We start from the raw sequence: 22,740 nt of genomic DNA, 5'->3' as shown, positions 1-22,740 counted from the left end.
AGAGGGGCCCACAGAATCAGCGTCACGTGCCCCGATGAGCCATAAACGAAGTGGTGATGAATTGGGTCCTTTGTCCAGGAACCAAGGGGATGAGAAAAGCTTTGAAGTATCAATACTTTGAAGTAGAAAGATTTTAAAGGATAGAAAACAGGTGGAAACAACAAGGACCTACTGTATAGCATAGGGAACTATATTTGATATCCTGTAATAAACCATAATGGAGAAGAGTTCAAAAGAAAAGAACACAGGTGGAGTTGGACAGGCTGGCAAGGGGAACAGTGCGTGTGAAGGCACAGAGGCAGGAAGGATGCCGAGGTGTTTGAAGACAGTGCTCTTTTTTTTCTTTTTTTGGCTGCACCGCGCAGCCTGCAGGATCTTAGTTCCCCGACCAGGATTGAACCCGTGCCCCCTGCGGTGGAAGCGTGGAGTCCTAACCACTGGACCGCCGGGGAACTACCACAAAGACAGTACTCTTGAGCAAGTTGGAAGAGAGATTCCTTGGCGTGATGACAGCAGGTCTGTTCCTGAAATGAACCTTCCAGATTTTCTGTGTTTTGTTGCCAGCCTGATGAAAATATTCACTTTTTCCTCATGTCACAGAATCTCGCTTCCTCAGAGAGACTTTCCCGACCACCTGTGTAAAAGGGCCCTCTCCATCACCCCCTACCCCTTGTCCCGCTTCACTTTCTTTACGGCCCTATCACTACCTGGAATCACATTTCTACTTTTTCGCTGTTTTCCCACTGAAGTGAAGCTTCCCGAGGCCAGGGACTTGTCTGTCATGTTCACAAGCAGGTCCTTAGACTCAGCACAGGGCCTGACACAGAGTGCTCAAGAAATCCTGCAGGAATGAATAGAACCCAACTTACGCTTCATGAGGCTTACAGATCATTTCATGTACTTTTAGCGGTTCAGTGATACTCCCGATGGTCAAAACATTTTTTTCCCCTTTCTAGGAAAATGAGCCTCACTTCTTCCTTCCTGATGTCTTGCTTTGGAGCCAGCCCCATGGTTCCTTGGAGGCTGGACCAGAAGGGGGTGATGAGGTTGGAGAGGCCGGCAGGCTTTGAAAGCCTGTGTGCCCGGCTCAGGAATGTCCACTTACTCTGCTGTAGGCAGAAGGGAGCCATCAAAGGTCACTGCTTGGGGGACCAAATGTTGCTTCTCACCTCCCACTGCTGGACAGGAGCTGACCTTAGAGTTACTCAATATTCCCCCGGTGTCCTACTGACCACAAGAGGGCAGCAGTGACTAGTCCCCTCTGTTCCTTCTAAGGCAGGGGCGGGGGGAGGCGGTTTCAGGGTCAAGGCCCAACAACCATTTCTTTAAAAAAAGGGGGAGGGCATAAATCGACTATACCTCAATTAAAAAAAAAATTTTTAAGTGGGGGTATCAGAGAAGGTCTATTCTCACAGCTTGATAAATTGTCAATGCCTCCCTAACCTTTCCTCAATTTCTGTGCCTCTCTTGCTGCTTCTTTTGAATGAACTGACAACGTCCAGCACATGTCAGTTTCTGAGGGTCATCATGGCAAATAAAAAAAGGAGAAGGAGAAGGGAGAAAGGGAAGAAAAAAAGATTTGACTGTTTTGGTCCCGCTTAGTGGGAGGGTTAAGAAGGAAATATTCTTTTTTATTTTGGCCACGCCACGTGGCTTGTGGGATCTTAGTTCCCCGATCAGGGATTGAACCTGGCTCCTTGGCAGTGAAAGCTCCAAGTTCTAACCACTGGAATTCCCATTTAATTCCAGGAAATTTTCATTTAATTGAGCCAGGCTGGAATGTTGCACCAGCACAAAAACAACACAAAATTGGCCAGAATTTCACATTTATTTGGTAACTATGTACAGGTGCTGTGCTTGGCACTGGGAGCCAGGTAAACGGACACAGTTGCCATCCTTGAGCTCACAATCTCATGGTGGGGGCCACAGTGGGAAGTGATGGAGTCCTGGGGTGGGGCTGTGGAGGGAGGGGGCAGGCGCCTGGGGCAGACTGAGCCTTGTCGGATGGGGTTGCCATGGGGCCCATCCAAACTTTTTTCTCTATCTTCCCACAGGCACCCTCACAATTCAGTGAAATTGTCTCAAGCACCTACTATGTGTCTGGCTCTGTGATATCACCAGGGGTCCCAAGGTGAACAAGAAAGGTATGATCCTTACCCCCCCTGGAGTCCACTGTTTAATTTAAGTAAATCACTTAACAATTAACGAATATGATCAGTGCTATGCAGGACAAGTGCGGGCTAGTGTAAGCATGTATAATATGGGAACCAAACTGAGTTGGGGTTGGGGCGTTGCCCTGTGGAAGTTATGTGTGAACTGAGATCTGAAGGCTGAGAGAGGGTTAGGCAGGAAAACGAGGCAGGAGGAATGTTCCAGGAAGTGAGAAGAGTCTGGGTGAAGGCAGTAAGCCAGGAAGGAGCTGGGCAAGTGAAAAGGCTGGTTAACTGGCGCTTAGAAAGGGAGGCGGGATGTCTCTAGAAAAGGCTGGGAAGGAAACAGCTCAGTTTTGCAGATTTTGGAAGGCCTATTAAGGAATCTGTTAGCCAAAGGGCAAGGGGTTTGGAGGAGCAATGTAGTGACACAGATGAGATTTGCTCTCTGGTAGGAGAATTGAAAGCTGACTGGATTCCAGGCAGGAGAGGATGCAAGGCAAGGTTCTGGGAGCTTGAGGCCTCTGCAGACATCCAAGGGCAGGTGGGTATGAGGGCCTGGAGTGTCTCTAGGTTCTGAGATTGCCGTTTCTCCAAATTTAGATCAGATGTTTTCTTCCAGGGAAGGAAACTAACAGGGGCCGGTGGGAGCCAGAACCACATGATAATTACAAGGCCTCACCTCTGTGGCCTTCCTGGCCCATCCCTCAAAGGATCCTCACCACAAGCCTGCAAAGGAGGCAGGCAGGAATGGGCCCATGTTCAAGATAGGGAAACTGAGGCTCACGGAGGGGCAGTGACTTGCCCAAGGACACATGGTGAAATTCAGGTAGAGGCAGGCTGACACCAGGCATCCCGAGTCCAGTCCTGGGCCTTCTGCATCCAGCCTGCACCTCAGTCCCTGCCACCTCCGTCCCGGGCCTCCTCCTCGTGGAGGGGCTCCAGGCAGCCCGGGTCCTTGGCTTCTTCCCCAGACGCCGGCTGCCCAGCGTCTTCTCCAGTGATTTCATTTGAAGCATCTACGGTCGCCTCCATCCTCTCCTTCAGGTTCCGTTTGAAGAAACCAACCTGTAAGAAGACAAGACTTGAGTAAACAAAGAGTCCACAGAGCCCTTTGGACAATTTGGCCCCGGCAAAACATGAAAGTACCGTTTATAGGGATAAGTCACGTATGCCACAGACAGGTGGCATCTGCTCTGGGGATGGGGCGAGGGGATCTGCCACACCTGCTTCTTGGCAATATGTTAAAAAGCTGTACGTTTAATAGTTCATTCCTGAGGCTCATCAAAATGTCACGTACCATTATTGCGGGTGGGTGATTTGACAATATCCAGTAATACTAACAGCAAGAGCCTGCACTTATATAGGGCTTATTAGTAGGAGCCATGCACTCTCTGGTGAAAGCTCAAAACATATATATTCTTTGGCTCAGTAATACCAGCTCTAGGAATTGATTCTAAAAAATATCTGGACAAGTGTGCAAAGATGTTGGTAACAAGAGCGTTTTGGGACTTCCCTGGTGGCACAGTGGTTAAGAATCCGCCTGTCAATGCAGAGGACACAGGTTCGAGCCCTGGTCCGGGAAGATCCCACATGCCGCAGGACAACTAAGCCCATGCGCCACAACTACTGAGCCCATGTGCCACAACTACTGAAGCCCGTGCGCCTAGAGCCCGTGCTCCACAACAAGAGAAGCCACCGCAATGAGAAGCCTGTGCACCGCAATGAAGAGTAGCCCCCGCTCGCTGCAACTAGAGAAAGCCTGCGCGCAGCAACGAAGACACAACGCAGCCAAAAAAAAAAAAGTAATAATAATAAAAGCCTTTTGGCACACAGTTTGAAAAAAAGGTCAATTCCAAACAATCTAAACGTTCGTCAATAAGGATCTTGTTAAATAAAAGGTGAGGCATCCAGACAGTAGAAAACCACACGGGTTAAAAAGCAAGAGGCAGGGACTTCCTTGGTGGCACAGTGGTTAAGAATCTGTCTGCCAATGCAGGGGACACGGGTTTGAGCCCTGGTCCAGGAAGATCCCACATGCTGAGGAGCAACTAAGCCCGTGCGCCACAACTACTGAGCCTGCGCGCCTAGAGCCTGTGCTCCGCAACAAGAGAAGCCACTGCAATGAGAAGCACGCACACCACAACAAAGAGTAACCCCAGCTCGCCGCAACTAGAGAAAGCCCACACGCAGCAATGAAGACCCAACACAGCCAAAAAAATAAATGTTTTTTTAAAAATTAAAAAAACAAAACTAAAGAGCAAGAGGCAAATCTGATTGTGCTCAGACAGAAAGACATCAAGATATAATATCCAGGGGGAAATACAAGCTCCCAAGCAGTATATACAGTAACGTTTTGTACACATCCGCACATCCACTGGCTTTTCTCTTTCTCTCTCTCATGCTCACACATTCACATATACGTTAACAATAAAATTAGAACATGGAGGAATATAAACAAAATGGTTGTTAATGACAAACCTCTGGGGTTGCAATAGGGAGAAACTTTGATTTTCTATGTTTTCTTTTCTGGAATATTTGAGTTTTTCACGTGGAACAGCTGCCCTCCAGCACTCTTCATCTGGCTAACTTCTACTCATCCTTCAAATCCCAACTTAAAGGCCACCTCTCTTGAGAGGCCTTCCTGGACTCCCCCCAACCTCAGTTAGGTCCCTGTGTTATAGGCCCAGAGCACATAGTATAGCCCCCATCATGTTCGTGTCTGTCTCCCCCATAGACTGTGAGCATCTCAAAGGCACGGACCATGTGTGTGTTCTGTGCCTCCGTATCCCAGTGCCTGGCCCTCGATATGTGGGACATTCCTTCTCCTTCCTCTCCCTGGGTACCCAGGTCTGGCTCTGCCAGTGCTTGTTGAGGGATGGGGGTAAAGTCTTGCCTGCCCTTTGGGCCTCAGTAGCCTTATCTGTAGAAGGAGGAGTAGGCTGAGGCCCCTTCTGGCTTTAAAGCCCCCTCATCTTGGTATTCTGCTCCCTGACTCCTGCCAATTCCACTTTCCCCAGCCTGGCTGGGTGCCCGTTCCTCGCAGAAGCTCCTACCTTGTACAGAGCTAAGAAAATCAGTAGCAGCAACAAGAGTCCCCCGATACTGCTCAGCACGTAGAGATAGACCATTTCCTTCTCATATACCACGTCGACCTTCATGATGACCTGGGGGAGAGGAGAGGTGGGGAGTGCAGGGAAGAAGCCATTCCCACCCCTGACATTTCTTGTGAATCTGGCCTCAGTCCCTAGGTCTCCGCATTTCCCACCTGGACTGTGTCACGCACGACATGGGGCTTGGGCCCAGACCCCCTCTCCAGTACACCTTGCACTGCAGCCACCAGAATGAACAGGCAAATATGCACCACGGCCCCCTTAAACCCTTAAGAGGCTTCCCTTAGCCCCAGGATGAAATGCCAGAACCGCAGCTCAGCACGCAATGCCTTCCAGAATCTGGCTTCTGCTTACTTTTTCAGCTGCCCCTTCCCTTCTCCTGCTCTGAGCTTCCTGCTCTTAAACCCATCTCGCCCACTCTCTCAACGCCGGGCTCTGCATGTGCTGGGCCCCTCCTGTCATGCCCTGCGTGTGGGGTGGGGACCCCTTGGCTGAGTTGCCATCAAACCCATCTTGACCTTGTGGTCTGCTTGTGCCAAGGCTGATGGCTCTGGCTGTGGGGAGGTTCTTTTTTTTTTTTTTTTTTTTTTTAATTTATTTATTTTTGGCTGCACTGTGTCTTCGTGGCTGCGTGCGGGCTTTCTCTAGTTGCGGCGAGCGGGGGCTACTCTTCATTGTGGTGTGCGGGCTTCTCATTGCTGTGGCTTCTCTTGTTGCGGAGCATGGGCTCTAGGTACGCGGGCTTCAGTAGTTGTGGCACGCGGGCTCAGTAGTTGTGGCTCGCGGGCTCTAGAGCGCAGGCTCAGTAGTTGTGGCGCACGGGCTTAGTTGCTCTGCAGCATGTGGGATCTTCCCGGACCAGGGCTCGAACCCGTGTCCCCTGCATTGGCAGGCGGATTCTTAACCACTGAGCCACCAGGGAAGCCCTGTGGGGAGGTTCTTACTGCACTAAAGCCCAAACCTTCTCCTCTGTGGCTGCCCACACTCCCAGCTCCAGCTCTCCTAGCTCTGTCCTGGGTTCCTCCCGTTCCTCTGCTGCCCTCTGTTCCCGGGTCTTCTGAGGAGGTAGAGAGATACCTGGGCCAGGGAGGCATTGCTGCCATAGAGGTGAAAGTGCTTGCTGCTGTTGAAGGAGATGGAGAGGGAGCTGCAGAGGCTGAACATGGAGGAGGCCTGTGGGAGGGAGGGGTGGGGGTGGGGCATCAGGCCAGAGGGAACAAGGACCCAGAACCCACTGACTTCTGCCCCCCAGTGCAACTCAAGGGGCAGAGGCAGAGGAAAATGGGTCCTAGTGGGTGCGCCATCTCTACCCCATTCTCTCCTGGAGCGTTCTAACGTGCCGTTTGCCATTATTGGGAGGACATTTTTCCTATAAAGAACACCTAGGAATTATCTGTAGGCCCCTGAAAACAGTCCTGCAAATTTTAAACAAATCATGGTCCTCTTTCATCTGCAACTGTGTAAACGCTGGGGCTATTTCCTCAAGACAGAACAAGACAATGCAGGGAGGCTCTCTGGGGGGGAAGCCCACCCTCCACCCCTCGAGGGCCCCCCAGAACCACTTGGAGTCTGTTGCCAGCTACCTTGATTTCCCCAACCAGCTCCACTGTCCCGATCACTTGGACGAGGATCTCCTGCTTGAAGACCACTGGGCAGCGGAACTCGGCTCCAAGTGAGCAAGGCTGCGGGAAGAAGGAAAGCAGGGGGTCAGGGAGGTCTCTTCCCACCTGCCCTCTGGCCAGCCCCCACCCCAGTTTCTGAGGTCACGGGCCCACACCTCAGCCACATCAGATGGACTCTCCAGATCCTCACGGTGGCAGGTGACAGGAGGCTCCTGGGAAGGATGAGGCGAGGTCTTCAGTTAGTCCAGAGCTGAGAGGGGACGCCAGCCCCTTGCGGCCAGACCTGGCATTCTTCCCCACTCTCAGATACCACCGTGCATCCCAGTTCTCCCCCACTGGCCCCTGGCAGATTCAATCATCCTCACTCCTGTCCCCACACATCTCCCCCCAAACCCCACGTCATGAGCTCACCCCCAGAGACCTGGGCGCCCTTCCCTCCGTGGGCCACACTCACCATCTGCACGCTCCACTTGTGCATGATGGGCCCCTCGCTGTGAGGCTGTGGTACCCTAACCAAGGCCTCCAGGGTGGGCACATTGTGGTCATAGACAGAAGGCTGGATCCTCACCTGGTACAGAGGACAAGGGGCTGCAGAGCCCTGAATGCCACCCCAACGGCCACCCCAGATCCAATCCTCCTTGGCTGGGACCCAAGGGCCCACTCTTCATTAGGCAGCGGGCAGTGGTCAACCATACCCTTACCGCATGGGTTCCACGTGCTTCTCTGCTTCCTCCATGTGGCTAACCCTTGCCCATCCTGCAAGGTACTGCTCAAACATCATCCCTGAAAGTTTGGCTGACTCTCCCACAGCACCCTCGTTCACCAGCAAGATGGCAAAGCATCTGCTTGTGTGTGTTTATCCCCCCTAGACTGTGAGCTGTGAGAGGGCAGGAGCTGGGGCTCATTTCACCTGCAATTCCCTACGGCTTTGACACACTACCCAGCACAAAACCAGCCTCGCAAAAAGTAGTTTTATGAATGAGTGAAAGAAGGAAGGACATTTAACAAGGATAGAGGCAAAAATTATTTGGGAAAAACATTTTGGCAAGTGCACTGAATTTATTTAAGAAACATTTCCTGGGGGTTCCCTGGTAGCTTACTGGTTAGGATTCCGGGCTTTCACTGCTGTGGCCTGGGTTCAATCCCTGGTCGGGGAACTGAAATCACACAAGCTGTGCGGCGCAGCCAAGATTTTTTTTTTAAAAAGCATTTCCTAAGTGCCTTTTATAAAAAAGATCTGTCTGTGCTAGGGCTGGAAGACCCAGAAATGTAGAAGAAAGTGACACAGGAGTAGCACCAATGAATCGCAGGGAGGTCAAGCAGGGAAATACATATCCAGTTTGTGGGGTTCTACCATTTATTCATTCAACAAACATCTGTGGACACTTTAAAAGCATCAGTTAAGTTAAATTTAAATGGCCTAATGTTAAAGGCAGCATTTGAATTTAGCTGTGAAAGGTAGAGAGGAGATTAACAGATAAAGATGGGGGAAGCCAGCGGGAAGAGAAAATGCAGGCAATTAGGAGAGCACCAGGTGAGTGTGATGTGGCCAGACGGTAGGGTGCCTGGGAAGGAGAGATAGGAGATAAGTCTGGAAAGGAGACTTGGGATGAGATTCTGGTGTCCAGAGGCTGGAGGGCCAGAAGTCAGGGGACCAATGACTAAGCAATGGGCAGTCCTGGAAGGCAGCCAAGGGGAAGATGGCTCCAGGGGGTTGCACCCACTGCAGGCACGGAATGGAAAGAAGTTGGGAGCCTGTGCCATAGTCCAGCTGCAAGAAGATGAGGAACTCAGTCTGAGCAGTAGTGAGGTCAGAAGAGAGAAGAGGATATAGACAACAGCACCTGAGAAGGCAGTGGAACCAAGTACAGAGGAAGGAGACGTTCACCCAGACTTGGAAGTTTTGCTTGAGGAAAAGGTGGTGCTTTTAAAGGATTCTAAGCAAACCAAAGGAGATGCTGGCTTACAGGAAGATGATAAATTTGGTTTCGAACATCCTGAGACCAAAGCTTCAAGAGGAGCAATTGTACTCCTAGTTATATATCCAGGAGAAACAAAACATATGTCCACACAAAAACCTGTACAGGAATGTTCTAGCAGCATTATCCATAATAGCCCCAAATGGAAATAACCCAAATGTCCATAGACTGAAGAATGGATAAATCAAGTGTGGCCTGTCTTACAAAGGAATATTATTGCCCCCCCCCAAAAAAAAAGAATGAAATACTGACCCATGCTACAACATGGATGAACCTTGAAAATACTATGCTAAGTGAAAGAATCCAGTAACAAAAGACCACATGTTGTATGATTCTTTTTATATGTAACGTCCGGGATAGGCAAATCTATAGAGACAAAAGTAGTGGCTGCCAGGTGCTGGGGGAGGGAGGAAGGGGGTGTGACTGCAACTAGGTACCGGATTTCTTTTTGGAGTAATAAAAATGTTCTAAAATTAGATTATGGTGATGGTTGCACAGCTTTGTGAATATACTAAAAGCCATTGAATTGTACACTTTAAATGGGTAAATGGGTATGTGAATTCTATCTCAATAAAGCCATTAAAAGACAACAACAACAAAAAAAGATGCTAGGAAGACACCCCAGGGGAGATCAGTGACCAGCTGCAGGCACAGGTGCATTGGAGGCACAAGAGGGACACAATTCAGAGTTGTCATTTGGAAGGGGGACACTGACCCTGGAAGTGAGACACACCTAGTGGAAACAGACACAACAGAACAATCAGTAGCGCAAGCCCAGAGCCCCGAATCTGCTAGGAGGCAATGGCAATGGTGACAAAGCAGAGGACGGAGGATTAGAACACGCAGGTGGTAACTATCCCCACCTGATGAACACTTAGCATGCTAGGCCTCGTCTGAGTCTCACTAAATGCATGATCTCATTTAGTTCTTTCAATATTCCTATGTGGTGGGCAGTACTATCATCCCCATTTTACAGATGAGAGAACTGAGGCTCAGAGAGATTCACTAATTTGTCTGAAGCTATCAAGTAGTAGAGCTGGCATTTTAACCCAGGCTGTGACTCCAGAGACTGGAACCACTGTGTTCTATCACCTTCCTTGGATGATGGGGAAAATAATAATGTTAAAAACAGCCAACGTTGACTGATACCGTTTGTGTCAGCACTGTGCTAAGCTCTTAAACTGCATTTTCTGGGAATTCCCTGGTGGTCCAGTGGTTAGGACTCTGCGCTTTCACTGTCGAGGGCGCGGGTGCATGGCCAAAAAAAAAAAAAAATTAAATTGCATTTTCTCATTTGTGCCTCCTGAAAACCCCATAAGGTAGGTGCTATTATCCCTGTTTTACCGAGGCTCAGAGAGGTTAAGTAAGCTGCCTAAGGTCACACAGCTTTAAGTGGCAGAGCTTCAAAAAGATCTCGGGTCTGGCTGAAGCCTATGTTCCTAACCAGCCAGGAGAGCAGGAGACCACGAGGAAGGAGATCCGGTGGCCCAGCTGGCCAGCTCTCACTGGGTTTCCATGCCTGTTTAGCCCACAGTAAACCTTAGTTATTAGAGCTGACCTCCTTGAGGCAAACAGGGCCTGACTAATGGGACAGCTTCAGGAAGGAGGGACAGGATCACTCATGCCGTGTTGGGTTTAGCTAAAACGGAGACCATTAGGGCCTTTAGCAAGAGTGGCTGCTTGCCAAGCCAGGCAGTAGCGAGGCAAATGCATGGCTGAAGATGCTGGAGGCTGGTGAGGTGGTGCAGGCATCTAGCCCTGGTGACTATTCAGAGGCGGAGAGAGAGAGAGAGCGTGCTCAAGGGGTTGAGCTGGTTCCAGGCTGAGTGAGGCAAGAATGTAAGGTTTCCAAAGTAGCTGGGAGGGTCAGGGCTGCAGCACGACACCCACCTCACCCCTGTAACGACCTCCACGTCCCCAGGCACTGTGCCAAGCACTCTAGAGGAAGCAGGTGACCCATTTAAACCTCATGACCACCTGTGAAGTTCTTATCCCAAACCTCACTTGTCACAGTGGGGAACTGAGGCACGGACAGGTGAATCCTTGGCCCAAGGTCATACAGAGCGCAAGCGACAGAGTTGGGGTTTGTCGAACTCTTTCCCACTATTCTGGTGGTAAAAGGACTGGCCTGGTCGACCCCCGTAGGGAGCCCAGAGCCATCCCAGTGAAAGACACTGGAAGCCAACTCCACTGGTCACTCAGAACGTTCTATCTCAATGCAAATGGGCATCTGACCTTCCCAAAGGCCCCTCTCCCTCATTGAGGTGTCAAGGTGAGATGGCTTCCACCTTTGTTCCGAAGGGGCTTGAACTGCCCGGGGTCCTTCCCCTCTGGCTACTGCCCAGTTGGCCCTGACTTCAGTGTGGCCTTGGGGAAGATGGCGCCTCTTTGGGGCCTCTGTTTCCCCCACGGTAAAATGAAAATGCTCTTGGCTTGTTCAGCACCTGCTCCTCTCTGAGGTTACCTCAAGAAAGCCCTAGACGCCTCAAGGTTTAGATTCAGGGGGCGGCCTCCCTCTTCTGAGTTCCCATAATGAAGACTCTACTACAGCACCAAGCATTGCAGGAGAAATGAGGACCACTAACTTAAACACATGGATTTTGTATACAAGTGCTTGAATCTGACCTGTTCCCCTTACTAGCTGGGTAACCAGGGCAAGTTACTTGACCTGTCTCTGCCTCAGATTTCTCATCTGTAAAATGGAAACGACACTGCCTGTCTTACAGGCTCTCACAGTTGGGTGTGAATTACAGGGCTAGCATGTATAGAGGTCCAGGCTCAGAACTTGGGTTTGGTGAGTGGTCGCAGACCCTGTTTTATTTATTGCTGCCCCACCACCTAGGAAAGTACCTGAACTAGAATAGTAGCTCATTAAATGTTTGAATAAAAACTAGGTTCTCGGAAATGCCCTGGCAGTCCAGTGGTTAGGACTTGGCACTTTCACTGCTGGCCCGGGTTCAATCCCTGGTTGGGGAACTTAAGATCCCAAAAGCCTCACAGTGCAGCAAAAGAAACCAAACTAGGTTCTCTCCAGAAAACATGAATCTGATTCTGTACCTAACTGAGAACACAATTAGGAGATCAAATGTCTATATAATTGAATCCTAAAATAAATGGGAACTTTCTACTTCAAAAAACAAAAACACCCCACGACACTGTAAATCAACTATACTTCAATAAAATAAATTCAAACAACAACAACCCCAAAGCTAGGTTCTCTCTCAGAGCCCTTCTGGCTCTCAAGTTCTGTGATTCCAGAAATAATTTATCCAGAGTTGGAAAGGAGCTGGTGAGTATGCGCCACTGGCAGCATTTCAGGGAAAGGATCACAGAACGAGGTGGAGGGCTGGGCTCGTTGAGGATGGGACTGGGTCTAGTTGGTCTCTGCATCCTTGGTCCTCAGGATGGGGCTGAACGTGAAACCTCTAAGGACCCTTTCACATTGAGGTTCATACCTGGTAGATGTGCTTGACATCGTGGATCTTGGGACCCTTGGGGGTGAAACTGATATAGAGCGTGGAGTTTTCCTGGCTGTGGAGAGAGAGGAGCAGCTGAAGAAGCTGGAGAAGACGGCAACCCAGTCACCCAGGGGGCCCTGGGCCAGGGGGAGCCTCGGAGTTGCCAGCCACTGTGCTAGAGACGGCGCAGGCACGATCTCGTGTCATCCTGACATCGCTCTGCTCTTGCCCTTTGGAAGCTAGGGCTCACTGAAGGGGTCAGTCTTGCCCAAAGTCCTGCAGTGGGGGACAAGGACTGGAACACAAGTGGATGGCTTTTGGAGCTGTGTTCTCCCCACTAGACGCCACCTCGCCGGGGCCTCCACTGTCCTTGGGCCCCACTGCTCATCTCCTCGAGAAGTGCACCAGCCTCTGGCTCGCTCTCCCACCCCATCCGTCTAATGACCTTCCTAATATCACTCTCTGATCCTGCCACGCACCTCCTCCGAATCCATCAATGGCTCCCTGCTGCCCACAAGGGTCAGGTCCAAAGCTCCCCCATATCCAGACCTGCCTGCTTCCTAGTCTGCCTGCCCACTGCTCCCCACAAATACCTACCATCTTCTGGGCCCGCCCACTCCCTGCTCCCCAGATCTGCCCCACTGTTTGCCGCCTCCGTGCCTTCCCCTTTGCTAGTCTCTCTGATGAGAACGGCTGCCTTCCTTCCTAGCCCTTATCTGAACCTCCTCACCCTCCAGACCCCAGTTCAAGCCCCTGTTCTGCACGACTCCTTTCAAGTCTCCTCCAGCTCACATCATCTCTCCTGGCTCTAATTTCATATCACACCTCAGACAATATTGTGTTTGGCATTTATGTTCAAAAGCACCGGGGACCCCAGCTCAGACACGGTCCCGCCCTTATGTCACTGAGCCGACCTAAAAACGCCACTTCCCTTTTCCGGCTTCATCCTCTTCTCTGTAAATGAGAAAACCCAACTAGTGATCCCCATGGGTCCTTCCTGCCACAGCATTCTGAGACTCACTCACTCCGTGTGTTTGGGTTCTCCAACCTGACCGTAAACTCTCTGTGGGCAAGGGCCATTGTGAAAACTTTTCTATCTCTTCTAGCACTCTTGGCCCCGGGGAAGAGGGAATCTAGCATGGCTGGAAATGTTCAAGCGCTTGGCTAGGGTTTGGAGTCAGACAGACTTAAGTTCAGACCCTGGTGTCAGTACTTCCTAGCTGTACTACTCTGGGCAGATTCCTCCCTTCTCTGAGCCTCATTGTTCATCAGTAAATCAGAGAGAGGCAAGGTGCCTCGCTAGGTGTCGGAAGCTCCAGGGAAAGCCCTCAGCTGCGCAGTGCAGTTGGAGCAGAAGCTCACATCAGGTCAGCATTCAGTGCACTTTTTCTTCCGTCAGTAAGTATCGATCTGACTCAGAGCTCTTCAAGGGCCTTCACTCTACTGAGTGTTGAAAACTGCTGAGATTGTAGCTAGAATCAGTTCTAATCACCCTGGGGCTCTAGGAAAGAGGTGAGGGGGGCTTTGAGGGGTAGCCCTGGGAGGAAGGCTGGGGCCCTGGGTGGGGGGGCTGAGGTGGGAGGAGAGGGGGGACGGCTGCTCAGGACTCACTCCTTGGTGAGGATGTTGATGGGGTACATGACTGGTATGCTGGTGGTGGCCGAGTTGTCCTCCAGGAGGCCTGAGTCCTCATTGTTGCTGCAGGGGGCAAGGTAGAGGGCAGTGTTAGGAGACGGCTTGGCCAGGACTGTGTGACAGTCTGAGGCCAGGGCGGGAGGGGATGCTGGCAGGGGCCTGCCTGGGGCCTGCTCACCAGCTCACATTGGCGTGCACCTCGACAAAGTCCCCCCAGGAGCCGTTCAGCAGCGTATGAAACATCACCTGGATATCAACCTGTCAGGGGAGGAGAGGGGAATGAAGAAGGAAGGCGCCTGGCCCTCAGGGGGCCACCTTAGCCCCTCACAGCCCCCATGCCCCCCACTGCCATAGTCACAGTGACACCTTATCTCAAGCTCTGGGCTGGGTGTTTTATCCCCATTGTAGAGATGAGGATACCGAGGCTCTGAGTGGTTAAGTCATGTGTGTAAGGTCACAAAATGAATGACCCAACCCTGGGTTTCTCTGATTCCGAAGTCCAGGCTCTCAAACACGACACAGGACACCTCTGCACACATTCTCTTGGGGGTAGGGATAAGCCCTGCCTTTCCAATCACCTTCACCTTTCCCAGAGCCAGGAGCTCCCTCCCCTCCTGAGCTTACAGCCCCTTGGCTGCTTGACTCCTGGGGGCTGGAAGCACTCACCAAGCTGTCCGCTTTGAAGATGGGAGAGCTCACGTTGCAAGAGAGGGCCCTGCTCTGAAGCTTGGTCTCCTCGGGAAGCTCCTCGCAGCTCACAGGTATCTGGCTGTGGGGCTGGGGGTGAGAAGAGAGAGAAGGAGCTTTTTAGTGGGCGAGGCTAAAGGTTCCCCAGAGGCCACCAACCCTCAGGCCCCCGCCCCCCGCCAGGGCACATTTGCAGAAAGGTGGGGCCTAAGAATCAGGGGTACAGCCAGGGGTTCAGTACAAAGATGTTCACTGCAATCCTGTTTGTCACAGGGAAAAACTGGAAGTGATCCAACAATCCAAAGAGGTGGGAATTGTTCAGTGAATCATGGTACAATCACAGGAGAGAGTTAAAATGCTGCTACATCCACACATTCAGCAACCATTTACAAAATGAACTTGATCCTGGGCTAAGGAGGACAAAACTCTTCATCTTCATCACTGTCTGGGAGCGACAGATTTCAGTTCGGATTGGGAAGAAAATTAGATAAGGAAATAGAGGCTCAGAGCAGTCGAGAGACTTTCCCCCGAGTCTCACAACAGGGATCTGGTAGGAACTTGAATACAGGTCTGTTTGACCCCTGATCTCAAGTTCTCAATCACTCTACTAGATGCCCCTTAAGAAAGCATTTAATATTGCTGTATAAGAATAATTCAAGGATTCATCAACAGATGAATGGATAAGCAAAATGTGGTATATCCATGTGATGGAATATTAGCCTTAAAAAGGAATGCGGGCTTCCCTGGTGGCGCAGTGGTTGAGAATCCGCCTGCCAATGCAGGGGACACGGGTTCGAGCCCTGGTCTGGGAAGATCCCACATGCCGCGGAGCAACTGGGCCTGTGAGCCACAATTACTGAGCCTGCGCGTCTGGATCCTGTCCTCCGCAACAAGAGAGGCCGCGATAGTGAGAGGCCCGCGCACCGCGATGAAGAGTGGCCCCCGCTTGCCGCAACTAGAGAAAGCCCTCACACAGAAATGAAGACCCAACACAGCCATAAATAAATAAATTAAAAAAAAAAAAAGGAATGAAATTCATACCTGCTATCACAGGGATGAACCTCAAAAACATAATGCTAAGGTGAAGAACGTCATGCTAAGTGATGTAAGACAGACACAAAAAGACAAATATTGTATGGCTCAACATTTTTTTTTTAAATTTCAAAATTCAAAATTTTTAAAAAAACATGGAGGAAAAATAACCATATGGAGAGCAAAATGCCAATTAGTTAAAATACAGAATAAATATACAATGTATCAATAATTTATACCTATGTGTATAGATAAACAGAAGGATAAACACCAAAATATTAAAAGTCATAATTGTGGGTTGTATAAGTACGGGTGTTTGTCTTCTTTCAACTTCTCTGTAATTTCCAAGTTTCTGTGGTGATCATGTATTACTTTTGTAACAATAATTTAAAAAATAAAAGTTGTACTTAAAATAACCCAGCTCAAGAGAGTAAATCCTAGGAGTTCTCATCACACACAAAAATGTTTTTTCTGTTTCTTTAATTTTGTATCCATACGAGATGATGCATATGCGTTAAACTTATTGTGATGATCATTTCATGATATACGTAAGTCAAATCATTATGCTGTACACCTTCCACTTATACAGTGCTGTATGTCAATTATATCTCAATAAAATTAGAAGAAAAAATAAAACAAAATAATAAAACAACCCAGGCCATCCCTCAAAGACAAGTTGGTCACCTTTAAGAGGAAGGTAGCTCGATCTCCCTGAACCTGTGCACACCTTCTTGGTCATCAGGTCCATGAGCCTCTGTCACACTCTCCATTTCATGCGACCCTCTAACCCTGTGATGTCCCCAGCCTCATTTCTTGGTCGCGGATCCGAGGCTCACAGAGGATGAACCTTGTATCTCAGGTCACACAGCTCGAGGGTGGCCATCAGGCTGAGAACCCAGAGGTGGTCCGAAGACCTCCGCCCACATCCTCAGGCTGTCCTGACCACCTGGGGCTCCAAGAGGCAGGACAAGCCTGGCACGTGGTCTGCGGGCAGACCCCACCCTCTCGCTCACCTTGAGTGTCTCCACTTTGCGGAAAGAGAGTCCCTGAGGGAAGCTCAGGCTGAGGTGGACCCAGTAAGCATCTTCTCCCAAGTTACTCAGTGTCAGCCCCACAGAGAGGCTGGCGGAGGGGGTCAGACGCAGGACTCTGGATCTGGGGGGAGGATCAGGGCAAAGTTATGGGGGCCAACAAAGGAAGCAGGATCAGAGGTGGGGACTTTCAGAACTGAGGGATCCAGTAGGCCAGAAAAAAGAAATACACAAAAATAAGCTCCTATGCACAGGCTTTAAGTTTGGCGATCTCATCTATTCCTGATAGGAGAGCTGCAAGGCACCAGCATTTCTCAGAGGGGGAAACTAAGGCCCAGATGACAAACGGAGTCAGTGACCGTGGGGGTCTTCCGACCTGAAGTCCCGTGTTCTTTCTATACACAGGAGCTGCCTCGGGAAAACATTGAGTGAAATAGGAGGCCTTACAGACCTTGCAGCGGAGGTCAGCCCCAGGTCAGCCTCACATTTCTTGTCCTCTCCGCAGTTCTTCTCAAAAGGGATCTGAAAGGCCAAGAAGAAAGGACCAGGAGGCTCAGATCCCCACACCCAGGAGGACTGGACCCTGGCCTCTCTGTCTGCCCCTCTTCCCCTCTTACCTCCTTGGTCTCCGAGTGTGGTGAGGGTCTCAGGATGGGCTGGATGTCCTTGCCCTGCTGAGCACGGAGGAGGGGGAGACAGGAGAGAATAGTTGAGGCAGCAGAACTGATGGAGGAGAGCTGGAGGGGCTCAGAGCTTGGTGCTCAGCTGGGTTGGCTGTGGTCGGGGCCCTCTCAGGAGCCAATGCCTTCCCGGGTCAGGCCCCAACCTCCCGACTCAGCCCAAGGCTGTCTGTGCCACACTCCTCTGGTGGCAGTTCCTTGAGGGAGGCTCAGGGTGTCCACTTCCTGTCCTGGCCACGAGATCTGGGCCTTGACCGAGCAGCTCCCCCAGGTTCTCCCAGCCTCTGCTGGGAGCAACTCCTGGCCGTGCAGCCTCTAGACTCGCCTGTTTGGGACTAGCTCCTCCTGTGGTTCTCCTCTGTGAACCCCAGCTCTCCATCTCTTATCAGATCAAGGCCAGTTTTTTCAACGTTTCCAGAATTTCTGCTCTGGGCCAGACCCCCCCACCAGAGATCAAAACAGACACACTGCCCGTCCTCCCAGGGTGGTGGGAGAAATGGCCCGGCATCCTCAAGTGTGAGGATGGGACAAGTACAGGGTATGTTTAGAGGATATAGAAGGGGATCCTATCCTAAGCTTGGAGATCAGGGAAGCTTCCTGATGGGACGGCATCTCAACTGAAATCCACAGGGTGAGGAGGAGGGAGCCAGGTGAAGAGAATGGCAAGAGACGAGGAAAGAACAGTTTATGTGAAGGCTGAGGCAAGAGGGATTGCGCCCGTGTAAGGAGCAGGAAGATGCTCAGACTGGCTGGAGCGCCACGTGTCAGGAGGGGCAGGAGAGAGAAGCAGGGTCCAGATTCGGCCCCCCGCCTTGCAAGCCATATTAGGCAGTTGAGGGTAATGGCGACACAGGATTGTTTTATGGGTGATCAACTGTATGTTCTCGAGAGACTCCAGCCTCCTCCACTTCCAGGCCGTCTGCCAAGCAGCCTCCAGACTCTCCCCTAAGGGCGGGGCTCCTGGCAGCTTCTGCTGACGGCTCGCAGCCACCCCAACATTCCCACCACCCACCAGACCACAGCCCGTCCCCAAAGGGCCATCCAGGGCCTCTGTCTTGCTCAGTTGTGCTGCCAGAAGCTAAGCCCACCTCCCCATTTCCCCTGAACTTAAAATCGTGCCTCTTCTCTCTCAACCTACCCAAAATCTACTCATTCTGCGAGATCCGGAACCAATGACACTTCCCCCAGGAAGACTTTTTGACAACTGTGACCTCAGGTCTCTCTCTCTTTTTTTAAAAATTACCCTTTAATTTGTTTATTATTATTATTTCTTTTGGCCGGGCGACACACCTTGCGGGATCTTAGCTCCCCAACCAGGGATCGAATTCGTGCCCTTTGTAGTGGAAGCTTGGAGTCCTAACCACTGTACCATCAGGGAATTCCCAGGTCTCTTTTTAAGCCTGAGTTGCTGCACCACACAGTTTGACTTTTTTTTTTTTTTTTTTTAATTAGTGCCGATGGGAGAAACTGCTGGTTGTCCCTATACATCCTGAGTGGGTGGCAGGTTGGGGGGCGGGGCACTCAGTGCAAGCTGCCAAAAGCCACAAGAAAGAGTGTGCTTATCAGTCACTGTGCTCCGGCTCTGAAAGGGGCCTCAGAATGTTGCGACTCATTTCAGAGATGCAGAAACAGTCCCGAAGAAAGACAGACGTGCTTGTGCCAGAAAAAAAAAAAATCTACATCTTCAGGGCCAGAAAAAAAAAAAAATCTACATCTTCAGGCTTCCAGGCCCAGGTTCCTTCCATCAGACCCTGCTGCCTTCCAACAGAAGCCAAACCACCAGCTGAGTGTCAAGGATTTCAGAAGAGGAAATTAGGCTTTTGGCACTGGGTAGGGAGCGTGTGATCCAGGAGACTAGGATAGAGAGTGTTTTCCTCCTCTTTTACATAACAAGGGCACCCCAATTAGGCTTTGAGGGAACTACCTGCCCTCAACGGAATACCCTTGGGCGAGAAGGCTAATTAGGATACCCTGTCCTTCCACAGATAAGGGATGGTCCTAGGCTTTCTGGTGTTCTCTCCCTGTAATTTGCATATGTTAGAATTCGCCCCATGTTAGAACCCTAATGAGGTCTGAAGCAGATGCACAGAGGGACGGGGAGCAGATTCACGGAAGGGGCCGTGCCCTGGGAAGTCCATCCATTATTTCTTCCTCTTGAGAGCCCCCAGAGCCTCCACCCACCCTGGTCCTCCATCTTCCCAATCCCAGTTTTCCAAATTTCTCTTAAATACAAACTCCCATAGACTCCTTTCTGCTTAAGTAAGCATATTTCGTTTCTATTGCTTGAAGCCAATGTAACAGTCCTGCTACATTGAATTTCTATTCTCCCTTATTTCCTATCAGTTTCTCCAGCTGATCTCTTCTTACCGCCCTTTGGTCCCTCGGTGTCCCTTCTTCCTCCCAGAGAGAGTAATTTAGGGAGACATTGATAGGAGAGATGAGGTCTTGAGTGCACACCTGAGGGCAATAAGAATACACCCTATGTCATGAGTTTAACCTTTACCACACTTCCAGTTAAAGGCACACCTTGTCCATACTTTATAAATGATGACATTCCAGTAGCTAGCTGTCTGAGACCTTACCAGGAGTGGAAATATGTTTACTATACATCAGGTGTTTATAATATGCCCAGCTTGCTTCTCAGTACGATTGTTCATCCCTCAGCTCCAATCCCAAGGCAGACATCAGTCATCAACCACGGCACTTTTCCCCACTGAGTCCTAACAGAAGTCCCTGAATCTCTGTCAAACTCCTCTAGGCAACCATTATCAAAGTTTGCACAGGAAAAGAATACTCTAGAATAAGCAGAATATCCCAGTTCCTTGAGAACAGGGGTGGGTGTCAGTCTTTTACATTATTACCAGTGCCTGACACTTTGGAGACGCTCACTTTGGAGGACTTTTTGTCCTCACCTAAAGTTTCCCCCAACTCGAAGAGGTAGGCATTATTATCCCCACATTGGAGACGAGGAAAGTGAGGTGTAAAAAGGGAACACAACTTTCCTAAGGACGAGAACTAGGAAGTGAACCCAGGCCTGTCCAACTCCCAAGTCTAAAGTCTTTCCATCATGTCACAGGGCCTCTTCTCTGGCAAATTTATGTTTAAAATTTCCAGGTCTTGTAATGCGGGTTAGGAGTGTGAGGAGGCAGAGGGGTTCTGCATGAAATGAGATCAGGAGCTGATAATTGTTGAAAATGGGTGATGGCTATTTGGCGGTTCATTAAACTATTTTTCTACTTTTGTATGTCTGAAATGTCCCATAATAAAAACTTGAACACAAACTTCAAAATCTTATACTGAATATACCAATCACATATTCAGTCTCTTATGAAATATTTGAGGCCAGAATAAAATTTAATATCAATCTTATTTCAGACAGAACAGGTATAAGCAAACGGAATTTGGGTATTTTGGCAGTTATCTAAACTAACAAGAACTTAAAAAAATTCTTTCTGGGATGGATTTTTTTAAAAAATAAATTTATTTATTTATTTCTGGCTGTGTTGGGTCCTCATGGCTGCGTGCAGGCTTTCTCTAGCTGTGGCGAACGGGGGGCTACTCTTTGTGCGGTGCGTGGGCTTCTCATTGCGGTGGCTTCTCTTGTTGCCGGAGCATGGGCTCTAGGCACTCGGGCTCAGTAGTTGTGGCGCACGGGCTTAGTTGCTCCGCGGCATGTGGGATCTTCCTGGACCAGGGCTCGAACCCATGTCGCCTGCATGGGCAGGCGGATTCTTAACCACTGCGCCACCAGGGAAGCCCTGGGATAGATGTTAATAATAAAAGACCCACACGGCAAACGAAGATCCCGAGTGCCGCAACTAAGACCTGGTACAGCCAAATAAATAAATAAATAAATATGTAAATAATAATAATAATAAATGACCACGTGTACCTGGCAAATAGTGACACACCACCGCGCCTGAATATTCCATAGGCCCGAATATTCTGTGGCCATTAAAAATAATCTGAAAGCTGGGCTGCAGCATTAATATATGATGTGTGAAAAGAGTAGGGAAAAAATGGTAAGTACTTTACAATTGTAGTCATGTTTAAAATGCCTAGGGATGTGGATTAAGGACTAGAAGAAAATATGCTGAAGGTATTGTTACTACTGTGGTACAGAAGAGGAAACGGTAGGACCAGGAGATCAAGGTGACCTGTGATCTGTGCTGGACAGCGATGGAGCCGAGCCTGGCACTGGGGCTGCCTCCTGCTGCGGTCAGCTCGTCCGCCCCTTCCCTGCCCTGAGCAGCCTTGCTGGCTCCTTACCGGGAAGTGGAACCAGAACCCAGTGCAGGACTTGACTGAGGTGACATCTGTGTTCCTGCTGAGCTCATGTTTCCCATCTGGGAACAACCCCCGGCTTCTGCTCCGATGGCCATCCAGCTGCAGAGTGTAAGTGAGGTTGGCAACCAGGTGCCCTGGGCAGGGTGGAAAGGCAAGAGTTGAATGACGGCGGATCCTGGGGCCGTGAGCCTGGATTTGGGGCAGGCAGCTGAGCTGGGAAGCAGGAAGACAGCACTGACCTTTGAACTGGGAGATGAGAGACTTGACCTGGAAACAGACTGTGATGTTAACGCCCTCCTTCTTCTTGTCGCTGGTGGAATACGAGCACTCGACTTCATGCACTGGGATCTCGGCCGGGGAGAAGGACATGGCTGTGATGATATCCACCACAGGCCGGGAGCTGCAGGGAAGGCAACAACCAACGCTCTCCCTCGGCCTCAACTGCCATCCCCAGCCAGACCTGGGGCTCCAGCTAGCAGAGTCCAGAGGACTCCCCTTCCCTAAAGCAAACTTCAATGTCACTGTCTCTTTGCAACAAAAATAATAATGATAATTCCTTAGGGCTCCCCATAATGATAATTCTTCTAGCAGCCTTCTGACCCATTTCTCACACAGAAGAATGAGCTTTTAAAAAGAAAAGTCGGGACTTCCCTGGTGGTGCAGTGGTTAAGAATCCGCCTGCCAATGCAGCGGACACGGGTTCGAGCCCTGGTCCGGGAAGATCCCACATGCTGTGGAGCAACTAAGCCCGTGCGCCACAACTACTGACCCCGCGCGCCACAACTACTGAGCCCGCATGCCTAGAGCCCGTGCTCCGCAACAAGAGAAGCCACCGCAATGAGAAGCCCGCACGCCTCAACGAAGAGTAGCCCCCACTCATCACAACTAAAGAAAGCCGGCACGCAGCAACGAAGACACAACGCAGCTAAAAATAAAAATGAATGAATGAATGAATGAATGAATTTATAAAAAGAAAAATCAGGGAATTCCCTGGTGGTCTAGTGGTTAGGACTCCGAGTTTTCACTGCCGAGGGCCCAGGTTCGATCCCTGGTCAGGGAACAAAGA

The 22,740-nt window shown here is 50.3% G+C and overlaps 1 protein-coding gene and 1 long non-coding RNA gene across 3 annotated transcripts in view; one reads left to right on the top strand and one right to left on the bottom strand.

Annotated features, from left to right (window-relative positions):
* The first annotated feature begins 375 nt into the window (after positions 1-375).
* On the top strand, positions 376-2,959 carry LOC132349948 (uncharacterized). The gene is made up of 3 exons (XR_009497773.1): positions 376-516; positions 2,055-2,144; positions 2,773-2,959. It is a non-coding gene; the product is annotated as an uncharacterized LOC132349948 (long non-coding RNA).
* ITGAL (integrin subunit alpha L) overlaps positions 1,820-22,740 on the bottom strand; it is a 41,465-nt gene continuing 20,544 nt past the window's right edge. The window contains exons 16-31 of one of the 2 annotated variants that reach the window (XM_059898804.1): positions 21,914-22,074; positions 21,657-21,808; positions 19,755-19,844; positions 17,325-17,381; positions 17,159-17,229; positions 16,690-16,831; positions 14,624-14,734; positions 14,136-14,215; positions 13,934-14,020; positions 12,320-12,395; positions 7,340-7,453; positions 7,041-7,097; positions 6,847-6,945; positions 6,341-6,436; positions 5,207-5,317; positions 1,820-3,218 (exon numbers count right to left, since the gene is read on the bottom strand). In XM_059898804.1, the coding sequence (XP_059754787.1) occupies positions 3,045-3,218; positions 5,207-5,317; positions 6,341-6,436; positions 6,847-6,945; positions 7,041-7,097; positions 7,340-7,453; positions 12,320-12,395; positions 13,934-14,020; positions 14,136-14,215; positions 14,624-14,734; positions 16,690-16,831; positions 17,159-17,229; positions 17,325-17,381; positions 19,755-19,844; positions 21,657-21,808; positions 21,914-22,074 (1,678 nt within the window). In that variant the 3' untranslated portion in view covers positions 1,820-3,044. The remainder of the gene's footprint in view (positions 3,219-5,206; positions 5,318-6,340; positions 6,437-6,846; positions 6,946-7,040; positions 7,098-7,339; positions 7,454-12,319; positions 12,396-13,933; positions 14,021-14,135; positions 14,216-14,623; positions 14,735-16,689; positions 16,832-17,158; positions 17,230-17,324; positions 17,382-19,754; positions 19,845-21,656; positions 21,809-21,913; positions 22,075-22,740) is intronic. The other variant, XM_059898803.1, reaches the window with a different exon arrangement.

The sequence above is a fragment of the Balaenoptera ricei genome, chromosome 15 (assembly GCF_028023285.1).
Source record: "Balaenoptera ricei isolate mBalRic1 chromosome 15, mBalRic1.hap2, whole genome shotgun sequence".
Lineage (NCBI taxonomy): Eukaryota > Metazoa > Chordata > Mammalia > Artiodactyla > Balaenopteridae > Balaenoptera > Balaenoptera ricei.
Note: the sequence above shows the minus strand (reverse complement) of the source record. Positions and strands in the feature narration are given on the sequence as shown.